General features: G+C 35.7%; 1 protein-coding gene across 1 annotated transcript in view; it reads right to left on the bottom strand.

Annotated features, from left to right (window-relative positions):
- The window catches only part of LOC113240580 (myb-like protein X), a 72,843-nt gene that overhangs the window by 15,700 nt on the left and 34,038 nt on the right, over positions 1-23,105 (bottom strand). The window contains exon 4 of the mRNA XM_026477915.1: positions 5,891-5,958. Within this exon, the coding sequence (XP_026333700.1) occupies positions 5,891-5,958 (68 nt within the window). The remainder of the gene's footprint in view (positions 1-5,890; positions 5,959-23,105) is intronic.

Below are 23,105 nucleotides of genomic sequence, written 5' to 3'. Positions count from 1 at the left end.
AAAAACAGCACTTACATCAAAATGGGAATAGTACCACGGTCTAGGCATCCCTTCCGAGTCCCAATCGTCTAGTCTTGCCCTCATCAGTCTTATTTCCATATCCTTTGGTTAAGTAAAGATAGTTAATAAACGAGTCAATGCCTCTTTGTTTTTTAAAAGACGACGCACAAACCATTTGCGATGTTATGGAACCTCCAGTATTGCAAATACGTAATAATAAGTCTTAATTATATAACGTAACGGAAACTTTGTTGTCATTGTATATTTTTGTCGATGTATCGTACTTTCGATGTAGCATACTATCGACGTAACGCAGCATAGATGTAGCGTACCATCGATAAAGCGTCAATGTATAAGATCTTCGATGTATTGTCCTGTCGATGTGACGCACCATCGACACTTTAACGAACATTCGCTGTAAGGATTTCTCAAAAGAATACAAATTCACTTAGCGAGAAATACAATGTATCATAAAACTTCTACAGAGAGTACGTGTTGACAAAATGATTAAATAAGAAATGTTTTCGGTATTATGAACATCGATGTAGCAACATTCGATAATGTGTCTCGACGTGTTCAGTCTATACTATAGAGTCACAATTTTCTTTTATACTATAGAATGTTAAATATAAATATTTCAGCTCTGACCGGTCGATTGTCGGAGACGTTCTCTCAGTTTCTTGCCCCAGAATATCAAGATTGGGTTCTATTGCGTGCTCAACCGGCAAGCACTGATTAGAGACCAGTTTGAATTTTAAAGATTTGTTGTATAGGATTATTTTATATAATAGGTAATGTGAAAAAATCCTTTCTGTCACCGGTATTTTAGATAAAAAACAGTAAGGCTCTGAAAACGTACAACAACATGCACGTCACCGACATTTTCCATGACATTTTTACGAAATTTAAAATTGGAAGTAGTCACCAACGTCATGCTATATCTTATACACTTTTAAGAATCGCGAACAATAAATATACCTCTCAAATACTTGATCGTGAAGGGAAGATCGTCATATAAATTTTATCAAGCCGTAAACTGGCTTTATATGCGGTGTCAAAAACGGGCGTGACGTCCTTACAGTTCAACTTGCTCTTTCTGTAAATGTAGTGACGTTTAGGTGAACAAGATGTAACGTTATTTTTCTTATTCTTTGTCGTTATTTTTTTATTTAATTTTTTCAAATTCAGGTTACAAAGACCCATAAGTACATACCATATAGAATAAACATACATAACAATATAATAAAACACTAATTCCTAATTATTTACATATTATATTTATTTATATTCTACAATGTGTAACACAATGTGGGTGTCCGGTAGCCGGCCTTGGAAACATGGCACCCATCGGCCAAAACTCCTCCTTCATGAAGATAGATAGATGTTGAGTTGGTACTCTCATCATAATACAATCATCAACCTCGTGGCGGGACCCCAACTGCTCGACCTTCAGGGGGCCTATTAAAACCTCTTAAAACAATATTACTTTAACCTTACATTGACTTTTTGTGCCATGAAGCGCTTAAAGTAAGCCTATTATAATGTTAAGACTATGATGTTTTATTGGCAGCTTTGTGACTATTCATTCACTCAGTTCGTACTATGACGCGACTTTAACATTAAAGTAATATTTGAATTTGACATAAGAAATGTCAAATTTAGCAATCTTTAAATATACCAATCTTTAAATAGTTACTCGGACGCAGTGGAAACAATATTATTTTCGAATTTATTGTCTAAAATTGATTTGTGATGATTAAAAGTTAAGTTGAACTTATTTATTTACATAAATCTCTTCAATATTTTTTTTATTTAATAGTACATAGGAAATCATTTCTCGTTAAATAAAAATACGCGATGGTTATTCCGTAAAATTATGACAGCGACGTCTATATGCTCCTTGGCGACACTAACATTTGACACTAGACTATGATTCCAAATTCACAACGTGACTATCAAGGCTCAGCTTGTTTTATTTATTTTTCTTTGTGAAAAAGCAGAAAAATAATTGAAAACAACGTAGTTTTAATAGATTTTATTATTACATACTTTTCTTTTTTTAACAGTTAAATATCTCTGAATGTAAATAACATTAAGTACTTAAACATTATACTGCGATAAGACAATTCGGAACATCAAAAAAGAAAGTGATGGTGTTATATAGTTCATATAGCGTTATTTCTTTCCTATTTTTAGTAAGACAATATTGAGAAATCGTTCTTTTAATCATGGTACGAATATGAGTAATATTATAACAAGCTTACTTTAAGCTCACTTTAAGCTTAATTTGAAATAAGAATGTTTTTGGAAAGATTATGGTACGCCCCCAGGGCAGCATTGGCTTTCTCCCGTATATGCTCCACAATAGCAGGCTTTGTGGGTAATCGAGCTGTGACACGTGTAATAACATTGTCGGTATCGCTGAGCGCAGTAAATAATTAGGGCCAGTATTTATAAAGTTACTTTTTCAGACACAACCAGCATTCGAGTGACATAGGAACTTTGTATACTTTTTGTACTAAAGAAAGGTTGCGTTCGAATTAACAGATCGGCAGTTTCAATCATTTTGGCAGTATGTACAATCAACAGCACACCAAGCTATTATACACTTTCGTTCGAATGTCACCGCAGAAGCAACGGAATAAGATCCGCCAAAATGTGGTTTGAAGCGCTGCCGTTTGCCGCACTTGCGACCTTCATTAATAGAAATTATTAAATTACATTACAAAAGCCTTTGAATGTATTATGTACTTTTAAAAATAAAATAATGTGCCCATGAAGCAAAATACCCTATCTACACTATTTAAAATACTATCCTTCGTTGTTCCATAGCTGATATCAATGTCTTTGTAGACATCGTCCACATTCCGATCCTTTCTTCCAAAATGTTATCTTGTTCCATAAAGGTACTTCTACTAGGAGGTTATAGCGACACCTGTCTCGAGCGAGCGCAACAAATTTCATGTACAAAATGTCGTTTTTTGTTGCTACTGCTAGATGGCGTTGTACAGTTTGTCGTTCAAAGTTGATAGATGTTTTACATGGTGGCTGTGAACTGTGATGAAGCCACAAAATTCACATTTCTGTATAATTTTCCCCGTTTTATTGTGCCACAAAAACTAATCGTCAAGTGTCAAATCAAAAATAAATTGGTTTTGGAACTTTATTCTGGTTCATAAGGTAGCGTTATGTTTGCGGTCAAACACTGATCAATCGTTCTTTTTGTACAAATGGCATTTTGTTGTTCTTGTTATCTGTATATGTCACTCCCTACGCTAGCTGAGAGATGAATATGTGTATATTTTTTCCTCTAAGGTCGGATTTTGAATATCTAATTCTATTCACATGTTATAAACTTTTAAATGGAATACGCCCACGAATTTGTGTAGCGAAAATGAAATGTAGCAAAGATAAACTATAATCCACTAAGTGGATTCCAATTTTTGTGGACATTATTATAAGTTATCATTTTAATATAATCTCAGTATGCTCTTATATGCCTTTAGGGATGTTGTTAGAAAAGTAACGTTAGGTAACCAAATTAAGAACCAAAAAAGACTAAGTCCAAAAGAACCAAGAATAAAAGAGAGCGCATGAAAAAACTAACAGGAGCGTAGAAAGAGAAAGAGAAATGTCAAGAAAGTAGCAAATCCTTAAACGAAAATGTTACATTGTCTTGCATTTGGAGTGGTCTCAGAGCGTTTGCACCATACGTCCGATTTGTATCACTTCCGAATCCGAGAAATGGCAATCCGAAATGTCACAAGCGACTTCCGAAGTGGGTCCGAGTTTCTTAGATTTGTATAGTCTCGGATTTGGAACGAATAAAAATGGAATCCAGTGCGTGAACGCGCTTACTCTTCATGGTAAACACATGTATCTGACTTTTGGAGAAAAATCAAGACTTATGTTGAATAATCACGAATGAAAAACAAGTCCACAAATGAGGTAGAAGTGTAATTCAGCGGAATCCCGGATACAGAAGCGTAGGCAAGCATCTGAAGCTGTGGACTAAAGGCCATGATGGTAGGCACAAAAGGTCGGAAGGAATGGCAAGTATTGGAACAGACCTACACTCACAATAGTGTGAATAGCGGTTGAAAATAATGAAAGTATTACAGATTTTAAATTATCGTCTAAGTTTGTAATATACTACAAGTTGTTAAAAAGTTACGTCTGAATTTTCCAGGATAACTTTAACCACGATGCTAAACAACTTTCTCTAATGAACTCCCATTCGGTTTTGCGAAATTTCAACTTTTTGTTGTCACCTTTTTGACGCCAGCTTGCTTTGTATTGCCAGCTGGCAGACTGACGGAAAATTGGACTTGTGTTCTTTTGGTTCAGGTGATTATGTACTTTATTATCAACGACTTGAAAAAACTGGTCTAATAAAAGAGCTTGACCTTGTATCCTTTACTATCTTTTGCACCTTAGATAATTCATAAAATTTCTTTTTCAAAGATCAAACCTCTTATGTACTTATGTTTGTTTGTAATTTTCAATCAGCCATAAGCCGATTTGTTTTGGATTATTTAACATTTTCCTCCGCTTAGCCAGTTTATTTTATACCCTAAAATGAGTCGTGTTTGTGTTGTCAAAAGAAGAAATTTTAAATTCCCGTTTCATGGACGGGTTAAATTTAATTTGTCAGTCTGTGATGTCGTTTTCGTAATGATCAATTCTAAATTTAATAAAAGCCCAATCAAATGTAAATATTATCGGATTGGAATATTACCAATCAGAGTTTTATGTTTAGATCACAAACTCGTAAAAAAACCTAATGCTAGCATAGTGCTAAACAATCTACTGTACAATGGGTAGTGTAAAGAACTTTTCTAGCTTACGACACTAATTGACACCGAGTTTATACGCCTTTACGTTGAAAGAGTTGAGGCAAAAGACAGCTTATAGCCTATAAGGTAATCGATATTCCCTCTTTCCGGCCTGACTGTCAAACTTCATGAAATTTCAACGTTTTTTGCCTTACGCGAAGCCTAATGGGTTAAGCAACGCTGTTCATTGTACTTCTTTGTAGAATAGGCGTCTCGATTTTTATAGAACATATTTTTGCTCGTTTTCAGGTTTGGTATCTGTCCCGTTAGTCATAAATCGTCGATAGTGACTGCGTAAAACATTTATATTTACAATTTTAGTTCTTTATCTAAAATTTTCAAATATTTGATGTGGTCGTTAGCCACCATCAACCATCACCATCAACATAGTAATGTCATAGATGAGATTCTCTTGTAAAAGCGTAATCGCTTTCCCAAAATACTAACTTTAACGTGTCCTCTGTATCTAGCCGTGACACTCATGATTGATGACTTCGGAGTTCGTAGAAAGCTATTTTGTATTGTCAGTCAGTTAGAGTGGACAATCTGAGTTTAAGTAATTACATATCATATTAGTAATAGTTTTAATATTATTAGAATTTGGAGACATGTAAATAAAGTTTTAAAAAGCATTAGCGAAGATGGAAATAATTTAAAAGCAATAAAAAATAAAAAGGGGTCAGGACAGAGGAGGGGAAGGCTTTAAAAGTGTTCTGCAAAAAAAAAGAGAAAGTCAATTTAAGAAGCTATAAAGTCAAGGACCTGACAGGTGGAGGAGGCTACACTGACACTTACATGGCTCTTAAACAGGACGATCGATGATGATTATAGATATCTGTCCGTTGCGTCGGTTTGTCATTATCAATTTTTCTTAATATAAATTACGTTGTATTGACCTCAAAATTAAGCAGTTTCAGAGGTCAAGGAGCTGGCAGGTGGAGGAGGCTACACTAACATGCTCTTAAACAGGACGATCAATGATGATTATAGATATTCGTCTGTTTCGTCGGTTTTGTCATAATGAATTTTTTAATATAAATTTATATTGTACTGACCTCATAAGCCTTCTTGCCCTTCTCGCCATGTTCAGACATGTGTTCAGCGAAATGTTCGCGCTCTGCACCTGTGAACAGTAGAAAAAACTTTACACATTACCGTCAATATCTGTTATGAAATAAAGTACGTCCTTTGATAAAACTTCATCCGTTCGGTCGGTTTTCTATCGCTTTATTACACATTGAACAATATGATCCTCTATTATTGTTTAAAATAAGTTATATAGAGGAAAGATTAGAATTAATTTAATAATGGCAAGATTTAATAACATTTATTGCCAGTAGAGTTCTTTGTGAAAGAATTCATCCAGGGAAGCCACTATATTAGTTTTAATTTCGCTTGACAATGTCTGGTATAATTACAGGCAATGAGATTTAAAGATAAAAATATTTGAATAGATCGTTCTAAATGGTGATAACTCTGTACAAAACGCGGGGGTCGTCTACAAACCTATCAAAACGTCGCAATTTTTCCGAAGGACAAACTGGTTATATCCATGAAAGGTTGGTAGGTCAAAGCATGGAAGTTAAAAAATCAGAACCACCCTCGAAATAAGTTTAGACCATAGATTTGGATATACTAAATCTCTGGTTTAGACTGTTCCCAAATTATCGGCATCATTAAAAGTTTCTGAGATTTTCTTTGAAATTTAAGCTTGTTGATGATTTTCGTCATAATGTTTATCGTTTCCAATAAATTTCTAACCAATTGGTACAAAATTTGTTAATTAATTGAATTGTAGTTGGAGTTTGTTTGACTGTAGATTTGTAATATTCATTAACTGGGCATAGATTTTCTGCTTGCTTTATACAATTTTTGGCGTGAAGCAGTAAGTTCAAGTTATCAAAATATCCTTGAAGTTACGTATTCGTTCGATCGAAGTCCTATCCAAAATGGGTATTTACGTATCATTTCAAGTGAGTAGAATCGAAACGTAACGACTATCGAACGACATCTTGGATTGTGAAATTTGACATTTAGTCGTCGAAAGTCTATTGAAAGAACTATCAAAATTTTAGCAGAATGCGTACGACTTGTCGTTTAGAGTCGATTTAAGTTGGATTCATATACCAGAATACGCTTTAATATTATTAATCGAACATTTTTACGCCATAAATCGATAAATCGTTGACAATTTTTTAAGCGACTATAAAAACAGGAGCAGGTTCTCGTTCGACTGTTTTTTTTTATGTACGCGATCACTTATAATGATTCTTTTTTTGTTGGAAAAATGGTAGGGGAGAGGTGTGTCAATTGTAACAGGGAGGCAATTGTAACATCTATTATTTCACGACATCTATTGACGAGTAGCGGATGCTCTTGATATCAATCGAAGCTTTACTTGATGCTGTTTTACCGACCGAACGTACAGGTACTTCACGCATCCGCAGTCAGTAGATGACAGTTTGAAATGAAGCGTGTTTATCAAAATATAAAGCTTAGTTCAGTTTTTGTTAATGTAATGAAATAAAACAGTATTACAGCGTTCAGTGGTGGATTTTTGTAGAAGTTAACATCTAATCTATACGTGCAGGTATGTGAGTTGATCAAGTTTACCATAGATTTTTGTTATCTAAGTCTTCATTGCCAAAAGACGGCAGTGGTGCAAAAGTAACAAAACAAGGAGGTGCAATTGTAACATGCCACAATTGACACCCTGTATTTTCACACTAGTTAATTATCATAAACTTCTGACAAGATTTTGTTTCATTTATTTTTTATTGTTGACGATTTTTAACCGACTTCGAAAAAAGGAGGAGGTTCTCAATTCGGCTGTATGTTTTTTTTGTATGTATGTTACGCGATAACTCCGGTATTTGTGAACCGATTTTCATGATTCTTTTTTTGTTGGATAGAGGGTACCTCCATAGTGGGTCCATTTAATTTTGAAATGATCATGAAATGAAACTATTTTTCCGGATTTAAATCGCGTATATTTGTTTTTTCAAACAAACTGAAACTGAAAAAAAAATGATCATGAAAATTAATTTTTATAAATAGCGACTAAAGTTGATTATAAGGAGCTTTTATTTTAATGGTTGATTTTGCTATTCTCCAATTCAAGGCGTTTTTCTCTCTCAATACACTTTGAGTAGTGAGAACCGATTTTTCTTATCTCCTGTGTCAAGTCCCGTATAGTGGCGAACTAAGGGATGAATTCGGGTTTGCGCACTTTCCGGTAACCGATTTCAATAAACACATACTTTTGAGGTCGGTTTTTTTAGTACTCTATTCTGAGATTATGTATGTTACAATGGACTCACATTGCAGGTACGATTGACCCCTCTTGGTGCAGCAATTGTAACGTTATTAGCTGATTTCAACAAGTGTAGTTTTCTAGAATTTTATCAATTTTTGTTTAATTTGATTTTATTATTAAATAACTCAAAATGATTGTGGCCAAAAATTATTGCGCTGTATTTGCTAATTAAAATATTATGAATAGTTTTTTTTTTGTTACTACTGACACACCTCTCCCCTACCACCTAAAAATATTCCACCTCAAAGGGTGGCAAACTAGGGGATGAATACAGTTTCGCGCACAGATTGCAATAAAACTTGACAAATAGGTATAAAACCACGAATTTTTGAGATCGGTTTTTTTTTGTAAAATAGTTACAGTTATGAAGCACTAAAGTTAATTGTTTCAAAGTATTTTTCTCTTACTTAAATTAAAAAAAATCCTGTTCTCTTAAGTGTTGTTTTTAAATAGAATCTTGGTTTAATTTAATAGTAAAATGATCGTCAGTCCTTGTGGCGCCGCCAATTCGATTGCGGCCATGTTGAATGGTCGTTTCAAGTCTGATTATGCGTAGCTGCATCTTTATCAGGCGGGTGAATTCTTTTTTTTTATTAAGAAACACGTCGTAAAATAAAATGGAATGGGTTCAATCAATACTTGCATCTTATCGCATAAGATAAATACTATGTTTCGCTTAAGTAATTGAAAGAATAAAATAAATATGATACCAGACAATTCTCCGGTTCATTGCGATGATCAGCTTCCTGTGAGGACCAGGGTTGAATTTGCGCAGGCGCTGCTCTTACTTATTCTAGATTATGCTGATGTCTGTGTCATTGACCTCAATGAGGATCTATTAAGCATACTCCAGCATCTACAGAATCTTTACATGAGATTCATATATGGATTACGCAAGTTCGATCGTGTGTCTGAATGTAGGAGAAGGCTTCAGTGGCTGCCCTTCAAGTTGCGCCGTGAGAAGCACGTTCTTTGCTTTCTCTATAATGTTCTATATAACCCTCGTACTCCGCCTTACCTTAAGGAACGTTTTCGCTTGAGGAGGATCACAATCGTGAACTTAGGTCTAAAATGGATAACCAAGAGAATCCCCCTTTCATCATGTTACTAGGACAAAGTTACTCTAACTAAACTTACTCCAAGTTTAGTAGCAGTAGAGCTCCTTGTGAAAGAGTTCGTCCAGGGAAGTACTGCCACCGGACCCATTTCTGCCGCCATGCAGTAACGTGAGGTGCTGGTGAAATTACAAGCACATGGGACTTTTTGGCACTTGGAACTCGTTGAGACATAAAGGTCTGAGGGGCACAGCAACTGTTATGGACTGGCTTTAACGAAGTTAGAAACATTGACATTACTATGCGTATTGAACTTGAAGTTACTAGTACAAAGTTACTCTACTAAACGAAAACCCATGCCCAGTAATGGGCTATATTAAGTCCAGTATTAAGTAATTAAGTAAAAAAGTAGTAAGGCCAGTATTAAGCGTAGTACGGACGTGGAACAGGTTGATGATGTTGGTAATACAAAAAGTCGACTCCAACACCTTTAATGCAGTAAATACTAGAATTGACATTCCGTTAACTTCGAACGTGCTTTTTATTCGCCCATGACGTCCGTCAGGGTCAATTTCATTTAAGCGGTTGTTTTACGTAACCCGATTACACCAGTGTCAAATTTGAGGTAATTCTATCTACAAAGAAAGTGTGAAAAAACGAAAGTAAGCAAAAGTATTGATAATGAATTTTCCATTGGTCACCATTCGTTTATTTTTCTTGACCACTAGCCTGAGACCGTGAATTTGTGAGCGTGGATAATTAATAATTACATTTTCTCAAACATGCTCGGAAATGTTTGCATTACTTTCAAAAAACGAACGCAAAAAGTTTGTTATTTATGGACCGAAAATAAGTACGAAAATCCAATAGCGTTTTTCTAAACTTTTATATCAACTATGAAAATAGGCAAAAGAAAAAATCATACAGCCTACAGCCCAATGTTCGTAATTGCGAGAATTTAAAATACTTATCTGTAACACTTGCTTAAAAAAAAAAAGAAAAGTAAGAGCGAGAAGAGCGATAACGACACATAAAAATGGACTGTACTCCGCCTAATTTAAAACAAGAGGCAATATTAACCATGGAACGAAAAGTCCTAACATGTCAAATATTACTTTTAATATTTTTAACTTTTTCAATTATACACCTTCTGATTTCCTTTTATCATTTCCGCACATTGTTTGAGAAAAGCACAATAGGCCTCGGGGATTGCTTCACCTTGCTCAGTCTTGTAACTCATTGACGGCCTCCGTGGTCGAGTGGCTTGCACACCGATTTTCACGGTGTCGCCATCTCTGAGGTCCGATTCGATCCCCGGCCGAGTCAATATAGAAAACTAACTTTTCTATATTGTCACGGGTCTGGGGGTTTGTGATGCCGTTGTTGTTTCCGATTTCCATAACCCAAGTGCTTTAGCTACTTACTTTGGGATCAGAGCAACGTATTTGATGTTGTCTAATATATAATTATATATACTCGTCCGACTATCCCTTACTTCTCTGTGTCTAATGTATTATAACTTCAATATACAGAACATATTGAGATTTGAAGGGCGTAGTGACAAAAATAAGAGATAGGTACGTTGAGGTAGTTTGGGCATATTGAGAGGAATTAAACTAGAGTGACGAAAGTGACGTCATACCGTCAACGAAAGTTTTTCTTTTATGATAACTAGTGACAGTGACGGGACGAACACGCGTGTGTCTGGTGGTAAGCGACACGCCTGTATCGCTTACTTTAAAAAGAAGAAAATAGTGGTAAAGTTAACTGAAGTACTTGTTTTCTTGTTGTATTTTCGTCGCTATAATGAGTTCTGAGTGAAGAGAAGAACGATAATGATAAATACAGTAGGTATCTAATGAATACATATTCAACCATATCATCAGAAGTTGAGCAGACTACTATTAATATGTCTTGAAAAAGAAACAACAATTTCAAATTTTTATTGCATTGTTATTCAATTTTTTTTTATGTCAAATTACTCCACTACTTACTTTAATTGTAATACAAAGGTCGAATACTCAGAAATAATAATAACAAACTAGTGGACTAATTTTACATAAAAAAATATTGAATATCAATTCAATAAAAATTTAAATACAGTGAATATCTCTAGCCGGGGTTGGTAGCTGCACAGGTATCTAAGTGTGTGACGAAATACTTACATACATTTCTCATAGATGACGCTACGGCTAAAAAGTCGTTGAAAACCAAATACAAATATCCGACAACAGCACATAGAATAATTCGTGAGGTCCGCTGGTTCGTTCCGTGGCTTAGTTGGAATAACGTCTGACGCGGTATGCTAGAAGACGTCGGTTCAAATCCGGCCGGATCGAAGGAATTTTTTCTGAGTGTTCGATCTTTGTAATAATAATTATAACAACAATTTCTTTTAGAAATTGTCGTAACTTGTCTAATATTTACATTTTCTATTATACATCTTCCTCTCTTTTTTTTATTCTTTCCTCACATTGTTTGAGAAAAGCACTATATAATCCTCGGCGGGAACGGGGATTGCTTGACTCATATTAATAATAATCGTACTCGTAGAGCAATTCTTTGCATCCCGGCATTTGCAATAAGGTACTATAATGTTTGTACGAAAGTAAAATTTGATGAATTGTTAAAGGTTATGGAACAAACCTGTCCGTGCTCTCTTGCTATGTCTTTAAAGAACTACGACGCCAGACTTAAGCACTTCAAGTTGGATTCAATATCGCATGGCAGGCACACACTCGACAATCTGTTCTTGTTTAAACTTGCTAATGGAATTCTAGACACGCCTGAATTACTAAACGAACTAGGCTTTAACATTCCGCGTAGGTTGCTAAGGTCCTCACAATGCCTAAGCCTATTTTGTACCCCGAGCTCCCACTCCAATGGCCACTCTAATGGGCTCCGAGGCCACTTTGAACCTCTAGCCAGATTGGTACGCCAACATAACGATAAGTGTATCAGGACTGTTGTCATCTTTGCCGATCGTTTGCCTAAGTTTAAACAGTCTATCAAGTATTAGACATCTTAAAACATCTTAATATAAGTAACATCAGTGTTCATCGTAAAAGTGGTTCACCGCAAATTACACCCATACTCATGAGAGAAGTATAAGTAGGCCATACAAATATATTATTTTATATTCTTTTAAATTTTATTTGATTGATCGATTCAAATTGTAAAAATGTTAACGTTCTTGCTATCTTGCATGTCGTTTGCACCTATACTGCTATAGCATCAGGCTCTTTGTTTTGTAAAATAAATAAATAAAGGTTGTTGTTTATAACGTTAGTACTGTGGTTCTGCGAGGTTGTGAGTATTTAAAAAAATAACCCTCTTTAATACGATGAAAACTTTAGCAAAACTACTAAAAAACCTACCTCAAATGTCATTCATATTTTGCCACCCTTAGAGGTGGAATTTTGTCTTCAATTTTAATTATACTGAGGTACCCTCGTTCCAACGAAAAAGAATCATAAAAATCGGTCCACAAATGCGAGTCATTGCGTAACATACCTACAACAAAAAAAAACGTACAGTCGAAATGAGAACCTCCGCCTTTTTATGTAGTCGGTTAAAAAACTTGGTTATAATTGTTATATTACGACTACAATGTCTGCTTATCTAGATAATGAACATCAATGGGAGTAGTCCATGGGTAATCCAAACGGATTACAAAGACAGCTAAATTTATAGAGTTCTTTCGTCTTATTTGCACCGTATACAGAGACTGTTGAAACAATTTCTATTATTATTATTATCATCGAGTATATAACCAAAAATAGAGACGGAATAAGGGCCATATATTCCTGGTAACTTGTCAGTGATACATCACTTATAAATATCAACTCTCGTTTGCTCTGAAATTACAAATTAGGGAGCTGAAATACTACAGCGCCAACTACTGACCTGTGTGTTCATCTCCGTGTATAATATCTCTAACTATGGGGGGCTGTTTCATTCGGTGGTGTGCGGAAAAACAGCAAAACATCTAATTACAAAAGAAACGGAATCACATTTCATCGGTAATTAATTTTGCAATTTTCGTCCATTATAGCAAAGCTCAAATTAACTGGTCGATTTGAAGTGAAACAATTGACAACACCCGTCAATTGTTTCGAATTCGGGAGAGCAGTTGTCACAGTAATGATATGGCAGAATAGTTTTCAAACAAATTAAATTACATTTCGTCTCTATTTCTGGTTATATACTCGATGATTATTATTTACTAAGAAAACACAGTAAATATACTGTGTTTTCTTAGCTTACTGTGCCTATTAAGCAAGTCAATTACAAAAAAATCTAATTTAAATTATAGCATACAAATAGACAACTTCGGTTGCCCAACGGTTTGCAATGTGGGCATCATCCAATATGTAGAGAACCCAGGTTCGATTCCCGGTAGGACCAATTCGGGAAATTTACTTTTCTAAATTGGTCCTGGTATGACTGTTCTAGGCAGTACCCCAGAGTGAATTCCGTTGCTCTGGTACTCATTGTATTAGCCTCCAATAAAAAAAAACAACCCAGAGACGGGCCACTGCCTGGGTTTTAAGCCGGCACTTTGTTAACGAAGGGTTACGTTACGGTTTTAATCGGGTTTAAACTCATTAATGCCCGAAATCTAGGGAAAAAACTATTTACAACTAAATATTTGTCAATCTAGTTTTGTTCAAATGTAATGATATTATTACACAGGTATAATAACTATTTTGTAAAAAAAAAACCGACCTCAAAAGTTCATGTAATTACATCTATTTGGCATGTTTTATTGAAATCAGTTACCGGAAAGTGTGCGAAACCGGATTTATCCCGAGTTCAACCCTTAGAGGTTGAATATTTTCTTCAAATTTCACAAATCGCCAGAGCTATCGCATAACATACATACAAAAAAAAGCCGAATTGAGAACATCCTCCATTTTTTAAAGTCGGTTAAAAATGATATCGCCTTTCTATTAAATCATCTAATCAATATCCAGACGTACGACGGGATAACATTCCTACTTGGTCGATATTCTCTTCAGGCATACTAAGCGCTTTTTGTGATCTTTCATTATACGCACAGGAATAGAATTCCCTGCCTGCGCCTATGTTTCCGAACACATACAACCCGAGCGTCTTTAAGTCTTAAGTCTTTCTATTACAGATCCTAACTTACCGGGGCTCCGTTACGCGTTAAGTGCCTACCGCTGAGTGTACCAACGTCGGCACAAGCGCTCATACAGGTCTTTCATTTATGAAAATTCGTCTCCGCAGGACTGCACACGGCGGGCAACGTTATTTCACCTCTCTGAGCGCGTGCTTAGGTTCCTTTTTCCTCGTAGTGAACTCCTGGTGTCATTAGTCAGATTTAGTCGGCAATTACAGCGTAGGTATTTTCGATTTTGTATGAGACTGATGTATCTGTTACGTAGTAACTATTAACCTATATCTTTGCTCTAAAGCTCGGTAGTGGTCGAGGGCAAGTACATTTAATGTAAAAAAATATATATACAAAAACTCGTTATGGTCTATACACTTGAATCGATTTTCATGAAAATCGAGTCGTAATGTCCATCCCTAGTAAAAAATATTACAACATAAAATTTTGAAAAAACTGCCTCTGTGGCCGAACGGTTACCCGAGTGTGATTTGTGGTGTTCTATGTGTGTGTCCATGGCACCCGCGACATAGGGTTTTCCTAGTGCCCTGTGTTGAGTATGTGCGTCATTATTATTAATAATAAACTAAAACACACGTCAAATGGGTCTATGACTCAGCTACAAAGGACAATCAAGTTTCTGAAGCAGTAGAGCTCCTTGTAATAGAGTTCGTCCAGGGTAGCACTGCCACCTTACCTATTTCTGCTGCCAAGCAGTAAAGTCAGCATTACTGTGTTCCGATTTTGAAGGGTACTGGTGAAATTACAGGCACATGGGCCTTGTTAACTTATGCCTCAGGGTGACGGGAGCTATGGTAGTGCCCCTCAGATCTTTGCAATTTCAAACAAAAAAAGCTCTGAGTGGCACTGTAGCTGTTATGGACAGGCGTGTAGCTTACCTCAGGCGCATGACTTGCTCATCCTGTCGCTTGATGTTATAAAAAAAAGTAATTTGTCCTCGCTGATATTCTGCCGTAGCCCTGAATGATCAGGTACACACAAAAATATATAATGGTTAATCTTATAGCACACATATGCGCATAAGAATACAATTATTAATATACATATATATAAATTCCAAATGATTAAAAACCAGTACAACAACACACAAGACACGGAATATAACCTGCATCCCTTGATTGCTTGTCAAATAACCTTATTTAAAAGTCTCTTTAAACTTTAGCGTTGGAGTTCAGTTTAGTGTTAACAAGGAACTAAAGACCTATTATAATCTAGAGTTATTTTAGGAGTTAGTTTACAAAGGGGAAATGTTTGCCAGTTTCCTGGACACGATGTCCTAAGGGGATGTGCCTAATAGGTGTGAAAATAATATAATTTTAATACATTCACTTGTACTAAATACAACAGGTACTGGTAGCCATAACTACCAACACTGGTAGCTATAGCTAGCAGAAAATTACAGTACCCGATTGGTGAACTGTTTTACAAATAACTTTGGTGTTACCACATGTATTAACACCAAATTTTTACTAGTATTTCACTATTAAATACTCAACATCCTAGTATAAACAAAAATATTCACGATGCGTCCTTAAAACAGGAAAAAATGTGAAAAAAAAATTTGCGTGTTGGTTGACGTTTATTGTTTGATGAAGACTTTAATTGTGATAGATGACATTATAATTAATTTCTGTAATTATTACCTACCAAAATGATCACCAGGATGTGCTTTTTGTGATGGTGTTAAAACATTAACATTAGATATCATATTCGAATCAGAATCTTATTGGAAAAAAAATGTCGTCAAAGCGGAGGTAAGTGCACCTTGTCATTGTTCTTTAGAAAAAAACTTATAAAAGACTTTTTGTAATCTTTTTGTAAATATCACTCAAACACATAACTTTATTTAATATAGGCTGTACCTTTACTAGGTCGTTACAATTTGAGTTTTGATAGGATTCGTCAATTTTCTTCCTCGCGACTTATAGTTTTTTTACGCCATTTTCGTCGCTACCACAATTCCACGAATTTTTGAGGTCGTTTTTTTTATAAAAAAGTTTATAAAGCTCTTTTTATATAACAATAATTTGACATATCGTCAATTCAGTCAATTTATACAAGACATTTACCTGCACATATACGCCCCTCCTTTAATAAGTTAGGTTACATGAAAAAGCAGCACGAGCCGAGCGGGCGAAGCGAGCGTGCCGAGGCAGCGGCCGGCGAATACCAGAGCATCTACAGTCGTTCTTCATCCGAAACAATCACCGACCGAATTAAAAGACTTATGATGCGAATGTAGCTTCATATCAGTATTTTTTTCGGACGGATGTCGAACAGAGAACGAGAGTAGACTCTCTGAACCGATTCGATGTTTTAGCCGCTCACGCGATGCGCACCGCAAAATGGCGGCTATTTGGTTTCGCAAATTAGAAAAGCATTCAGTTTAAATACAAGGTTTTATAAATAAGAATTGTTATTCTGCATTGCTAAATAAATACCCTCCGTACTACCAACAAAAACATCTAAAATAAAATGCAGTAATACACCGCAAATCCTGCACTTAAAAAGCACTAATGAAATTTTTGGTGTACTTGGATAAATATGATAATATTCCGTTTGAGTGGTTCTAACGTTTACCATGAAATTACTCCTTAAAGTATAGTTTATAAACATTCATATTCAGGGTAAACTTAAAAAACGCTACTTACGTTATGTTTTCAATAAATAAACACCGAAATCACCAGCCCAAACAATAACACTCACACTATTGTCGTGACATTTAAATGACAGACCCAGGCAATAAAAACTTTATGGCTTGCTAGAGTAGTTACCGAAATAGCAATTAATATTAGTTCTTTTACCTGTTATAACTTCGATATCCGATAAATCGGTATAAAATCATCGCCGGCACCTCTAGTTGTGGTATGCTTCCAGAGACGCATGAATCGCGCAACGCTCTGTGGCGGCATGCGTCCACGGCTGCATGTATCGCGTGAGCGGTTAACTTCTTGTATCAAAATGCTTCTCATCCGTGTAAGACCATCTATATATCTATATGTAATAATATACATCAATATATCGTCATTGTCACCATCACCACCATCACCATCATCACCACCACTATCACTATCTAATTGTTATATTTCAAGTAAATGTTTGGCTTAAAGTAACTATTTGACTTAAAAGTAGACAAGAATGAGAGCGACAATAATGATATTTGGATACATTTTTAATTGTCAAGTGTGTAAAATATGCTGGACCGTTATAAAAGTGCATGGATTTTAAAGTTCCCTTTGACTAATTGATGGACAATAAAGTTTATAAAACTATTACTGAACACTCATTTAGATAGATTGCTTTACATGAATGAGAACGATTTAGTTACCAGCACTGAAATTGGTATTTAAGTCGAGTTTTTGCTAAAACAGAGATGCACAGGTTACTTCACTGTGTACACTACAATCCCACAGGAGGTCCTTCTCACGTGTGCGAAAGGTGAAGGTGATGCGGTATGAATTTTTGTTATTAGAAGGCTTTTAGTTGAATTGGCACTAATGATAAGAAAAATTGAAACACATTTTGTATTCCCAGGAAAACATGTTTGTTTATAATAAATTGGAAAATTACGGTATGTATTCAACATGTAAATTATTAGAGTTTATCCTCGATGGGAAATATTGCGATTTCCACGAGTGTTAATTTTTTTTCTTCGTTTCTTAAAATTAGGGCGACGTGGAACCGGCTCCCATGAATGAGAAATTGCCCACTTTCTTAATTTTTATTTATTACTGTGACGTAGTAAAATAGTCTTTTTATGTGTGACACAGACTAAGCAATCAAGCAATCACATTAAATAAATAATGCTTGGCGTTCATGTAATAACAGAAAAGTTATTGAAAGGGACACATTTTTGGAGGTTATCTGAAAACGACTCTCCAGAGTCATTGATGAAATTTTGCAACTTTATCTAGAACGTTTTAACTTTTTCTTTTTAAATATTACGCAAAATAGACACTTTTAAAACTTTAAATAGTAATATTACTAAAGTTTCTCTATCTTAGTGATAAAAGTCAACTCGCACTTGCTATTTTTTAACCTACTTCAAAAATAGGAGGAGGTTATACGTTCGGCTGTATGCATGTTTTTGGCTTGTTTTATGTATGTTTTCAGATATTTCTGTCAATTGTGGACCGATTTTGAAAATTCTTTTCGTAAGGGTGTAGTCTCGTGGTAGTCCCAATGTCGCCAAATCAGAATCTGATGAGGGGAACCCATGAAAAGCGAAGGAAATCCTCAAATTTTATAGGCATGTCATGATTTTGAAAATTATTTTTTGTTTGAAAGGATATACTCTCGAGGTATTTCTTGATACTGTTCCGAGTTCGTTTTGGCTATCACAAATAACTAATTATTTTCCGCAAATAAAAGTCGATTTTTCCCTTGATTTAATACTAGACAAGTAACCAACAAATCACCGTGACCATGACAACCAGAGAGAGATCGTTGACATAATACAAGTAGAAGCTGGGGTTATAAAGTTGATATAGGTTATATTAATAACATTGTCCTGTATTTTGCTTCAGGTGTTTGTTCGTAGTAGCAAAAAACAACAAGTTTTCAGTTTCTTCCCAAAAATGATAAAGAACGACACCACAAAACTCCCTGTGATTTCTTCCTATTTTCGAAAAGGAAAAACCCAAGGAAGGACTACATTTCGGAAAATTATTACCGAAAATTGCGTACCAGAAACGCTACGAGGATTTTTTTTTATGTTTATGACACCAAGTGATGGGACGAACAAGTCGTGGATCTAGTGATAAGCGACACGCCTATCCACAACAGTCGCAGTGCCACTCAGAGCATTTGAGGGGCACTGCCACTGCGCCCGTCAATCTGAGGCATAAGTCCCATGTGCCTGCAACTTCACCAGCACCCTGACCCTTCAAAATTGGAACGCAGTAATGCTCATATTACTGCTTGGCGGCGGAAATAAGTAAGGTGGCAGTTCTTTCTTCGACACACTCTTTCGCAAGAAGTTCTACAGCTACTAATTTTTTTTGTAGTGGTACAAATGTATTTATATCTGATACTTTAAAAGAGGCAGTAACATTGTAATTAATCAATATATAAAGATTTTTGAGAAAATTAAAATTTCAGCACACGTTGTATTCCAAGATACACTATCCTACCAAAAAACACGGAACTCTACCATTTTAAACAACCTAAGAACTCTTAAATACACATAAATTGTTCCGCTAAATGTTCAATCTGCATAACTCGAGAAATGTCCGTCATTTGTTAATATAGTTTACAATCATTTTGCCATGGTAATAGTTAGCAAATTTCTAGATCTATAATAAATAAAATCTGCCCAAATGGCAGAAATCTGCCACAAATGATCACACTGTTTTCAATTGATATTAAAAACACTGTGACATTGGCAAGAGGTCTCTTGTCAAAACGTTCCTTTGCAACTTTCGTTTTCTAAATATTTTTGTCACATTGTGTTTTATTTTTTGCTTTATGTCATTACTGTTTGATGGATTATTTCACTAGGTATTTTATAGTTTTAATGTTTTGTGTGTACTATAAAACAACTCATACTTCAGGTAGGTAAAAAATCTTGCTTGATGAATCCGCTTTATTACATTTCACTCATTTTTCTTTAACCGATTTTAATACAACTTGGCAAATAATGGCACGAATTTTTGATGTCGGTTTTTTTTATAAAAAAACATTATATTTTATTATAGTATATTTTATTTTATTTATTTTGGCACAACAATCTGAGGGGCACTGACACTGCGCTTGTCACCCTGTGTTGACAAGTACCATGTGCCTGTAATTTCACCAATACCCTTCAAAACCGGAACGCAGTAATGCTCACATTACAGCTTGACGCCAGAAATAGGTAAGGTGGCAGTACTTCCCTGGACGAACTCTTTCACAAGGAGCGCTACTGCTACTAACATACAAGTAAAACTACGACAGTATATAACAAAAACAAATAAATTTGTATCTCAATAACAACCGCGAACAACATGCAAATAGTATTTTGCAACATAACGGTTATGGTTAACTAAGTGAAAAGAAATGTGTATACTTTTAATAATAATTACTTCATTCTGTCATGTTTTCACGTGCTACAGTATAGCCAGAGCTTTCATAATTTTAACAAATCTGTTGGTGCTCTGGTGGAATATATCATGATCTTTAAATACGACATTAACGTATGAAAAGGCTGTCATGTAACACATTTTTTATTATAATTATTAATACAAAGATCGAACACTCAGAAAAAATTCCTTCGATCCGGTCGGATTCGAACCGACGTCTTCTTGCATACCGCACCATCTATGAGAAATCTATGAAAGATTTACCACCCAGTCAGATTTCTCATAGATGGCGCTACGACTAAAAAGTCGTTGAAAAACCAAATACAAAGACACGACGCAAGCACATAGAAAAATTCGTGAGGTCCGTTGGTTCGTTCCGTGGCTTAGTTGGTATAGCGTCTGGCACGGTATGCAAGAAGACGTCGGTTCGAATCCGACCGGATCGAAGAAATTTTTTCTGAGTGTTCGATCTTTGTATTAATAATTATAACAAATTAGTGGAGTAATTTCACAAAAAAAAAATTGAATATCAATTCAATAAAAATTTAATTAATACACTTTTTATTACCAAAAAAAAAAACAACGGAGATCCACGAATTTCTCGACATGCCCACAGTTAGGTAAGAAATAGCCTCCTATGGTGATATATACAGAACCCCGCTACAACAACACCCAAATCAACTAGACAAGCAGCTTACTATACCTGAAAGTATATGAAGACTAAAAAAAAGGCGTGACATCTTTGACCACGATAGTAAGCAAAATACCTGACTAAACAATCTATAGGGCTGGACTTCACTGGGAGTAGTACCCTTTCCAATGTGATACTACAAACCATCTTACTTATAAACTTATAACAGTTAGGCTGGTGTTACAGCTGTGCGTACGGTCCGTACGGACTGTCCGCCTGCGGGCTATCCGCATGCATAGAAGCCGCAGTGCTCTGAATCACCTACAATGAACGCACGGGTGGCTTGTGCGGAGTTCACGCGGGGCATGTTCACGGAGCAATCCACGTTACAGTAAAATGATGTCCTAACGTCACACGTGCTACTCCGCTCCGGTACTCCGGTGTGTTCCGCAATTAAATCAGCACTGCTCTAAAACCAGCCTTACAATATGTAAAATAAAAAGCTTTGTCAACATTCAGTATATATGACTGTCAGATTTCGCTATAGGTGACCTATTAAGTTATCGGTCAATCACAACTATCACTTCGCCGTTGTAGAAATTTGGCGTTAACTTTACGTCTACGACTTTGAAAATCACAATCTTTTAGAAGATCCGTGGCGTGACGGCTTTTGAACGCAAGTGCAACAGAAGTTCACGCTGAATTCCCCATGAATATTTGATAGAAATGAGTTCCGTTACACTAATTATTACGGTAAATTTTGCACCGGTCAGTAGCAATCAATTTCAGTTGTTATTCATGGTGTTATTCCGATGTTTTCCATTGGTATATTAATGGTTTATTGCGTAATTCGTAATGTAGTAATAATGCTCTCTCAAGCAGTTTAATATAATATGTACCAATGTGTTTGCGGTACTGACGATGGTAAGGTAGTAATCGGGTCTCGGGTCACTTTAATTTGAAATTTATCAAGTTTTTCGGTGAAGGATAATAACGTGATTCAAATCTGCACGGCGAAGAAAGTTAACAACCCGCGAAAAGCGTGTAAAGTTTCCGACCCGCTTAGGGCCAGCCTCGCCTGAGAGGAGACCTGTGCCCAGAAGTGTGACGTATAAAATGCGCTGTTGATGATGATGATGAATAAAGTTAAAAATAAACTTTTGAGTTTTTCTTATACTCTCCGAAACTTTTTAGGTCTATATTTTCAGCAAAGCCGGGAGGAGCCGGGGATGCTGACATTCATAAAAATAATGTTGGCGGCCGGTTCTTAATTTTTTTCGTTCACCTTGAGACGTAAGTTGACAAGTCCCATGTGCTTGTAATTTTACCAGCACCCTTACCCTTCAAAACCGGAACTCTGTAATGCTTGGCGGTAGAAACTTTTCTGCACGAACTCTTTGTTAAACAGTTTATAATATGCAAACTTTACACGATTTGTTTTTCTCATTTACTGCTTTAGAAATACCGTTCCGTTAATTGATATCTTAAAAACAAATTTAACTGATAACAACGTAGAAATGAAATCGCGTTTCACTCGTACAGATAGTCAACTTTCTATGAAAATGTTCAATGGCTAGCATTTTTTATAACCACAACTACGGCTTATAAGCAAGTCTAAACGAACTATTTGCGCGTTCAATCATCAAACAAATGCTTTACTTACGTTTATTTACGCCCCAATTGTCTTACGACAGGGAAATTGTTACAGTAGATAAGTTGCAAGTAGACATAGCCTTGACGAACCACGTCTGCCGAGTCAAACCAACACTGTAAAGTCACTTACAGTGTTTTGGTTCAATAGCGCTCATATGATTTCTCTAGACCTACTCGTAATCTTACATTTATTATACCCTGTCATTTCAACTTTAGAGTAGCGTTTTTGAATGAGATATTAAAAACTAAAATACACTGTAAGTTTTAATATTTCGTAATTATTTTGACATAACACGGTACGCAGCAATATAGTCTTTTGGTTTGACAATTACGCGCTCGAAATGCAGTACAGTGTTGCGGGGCGCCTGAGTTAGTGAAATCTCTCAGATCACGCAAAC

The sequence above is a fragment of the Hyposmocoma kahamanoa genome, unplaced genomic scaffold (assembly GCF_003589595.1).
Source record: "Hyposmocoma kahamanoa isolate Upper Pololo Valley unplaced genomic scaffold, ASM358959v1 157, whole genome shotgun sequence".
NCBI classification, from domain to species: domain Eukaryota; kingdom Metazoa; phylum Arthropoda; class Insecta; order Lepidoptera; family Cosmopterigidae; genus Hyposmocoma; species Hyposmocoma kahamanoa.
Note: the sequence above shows the minus strand (reverse complement) of the source record. Positions and strands in the feature narration are given on the sequence as shown.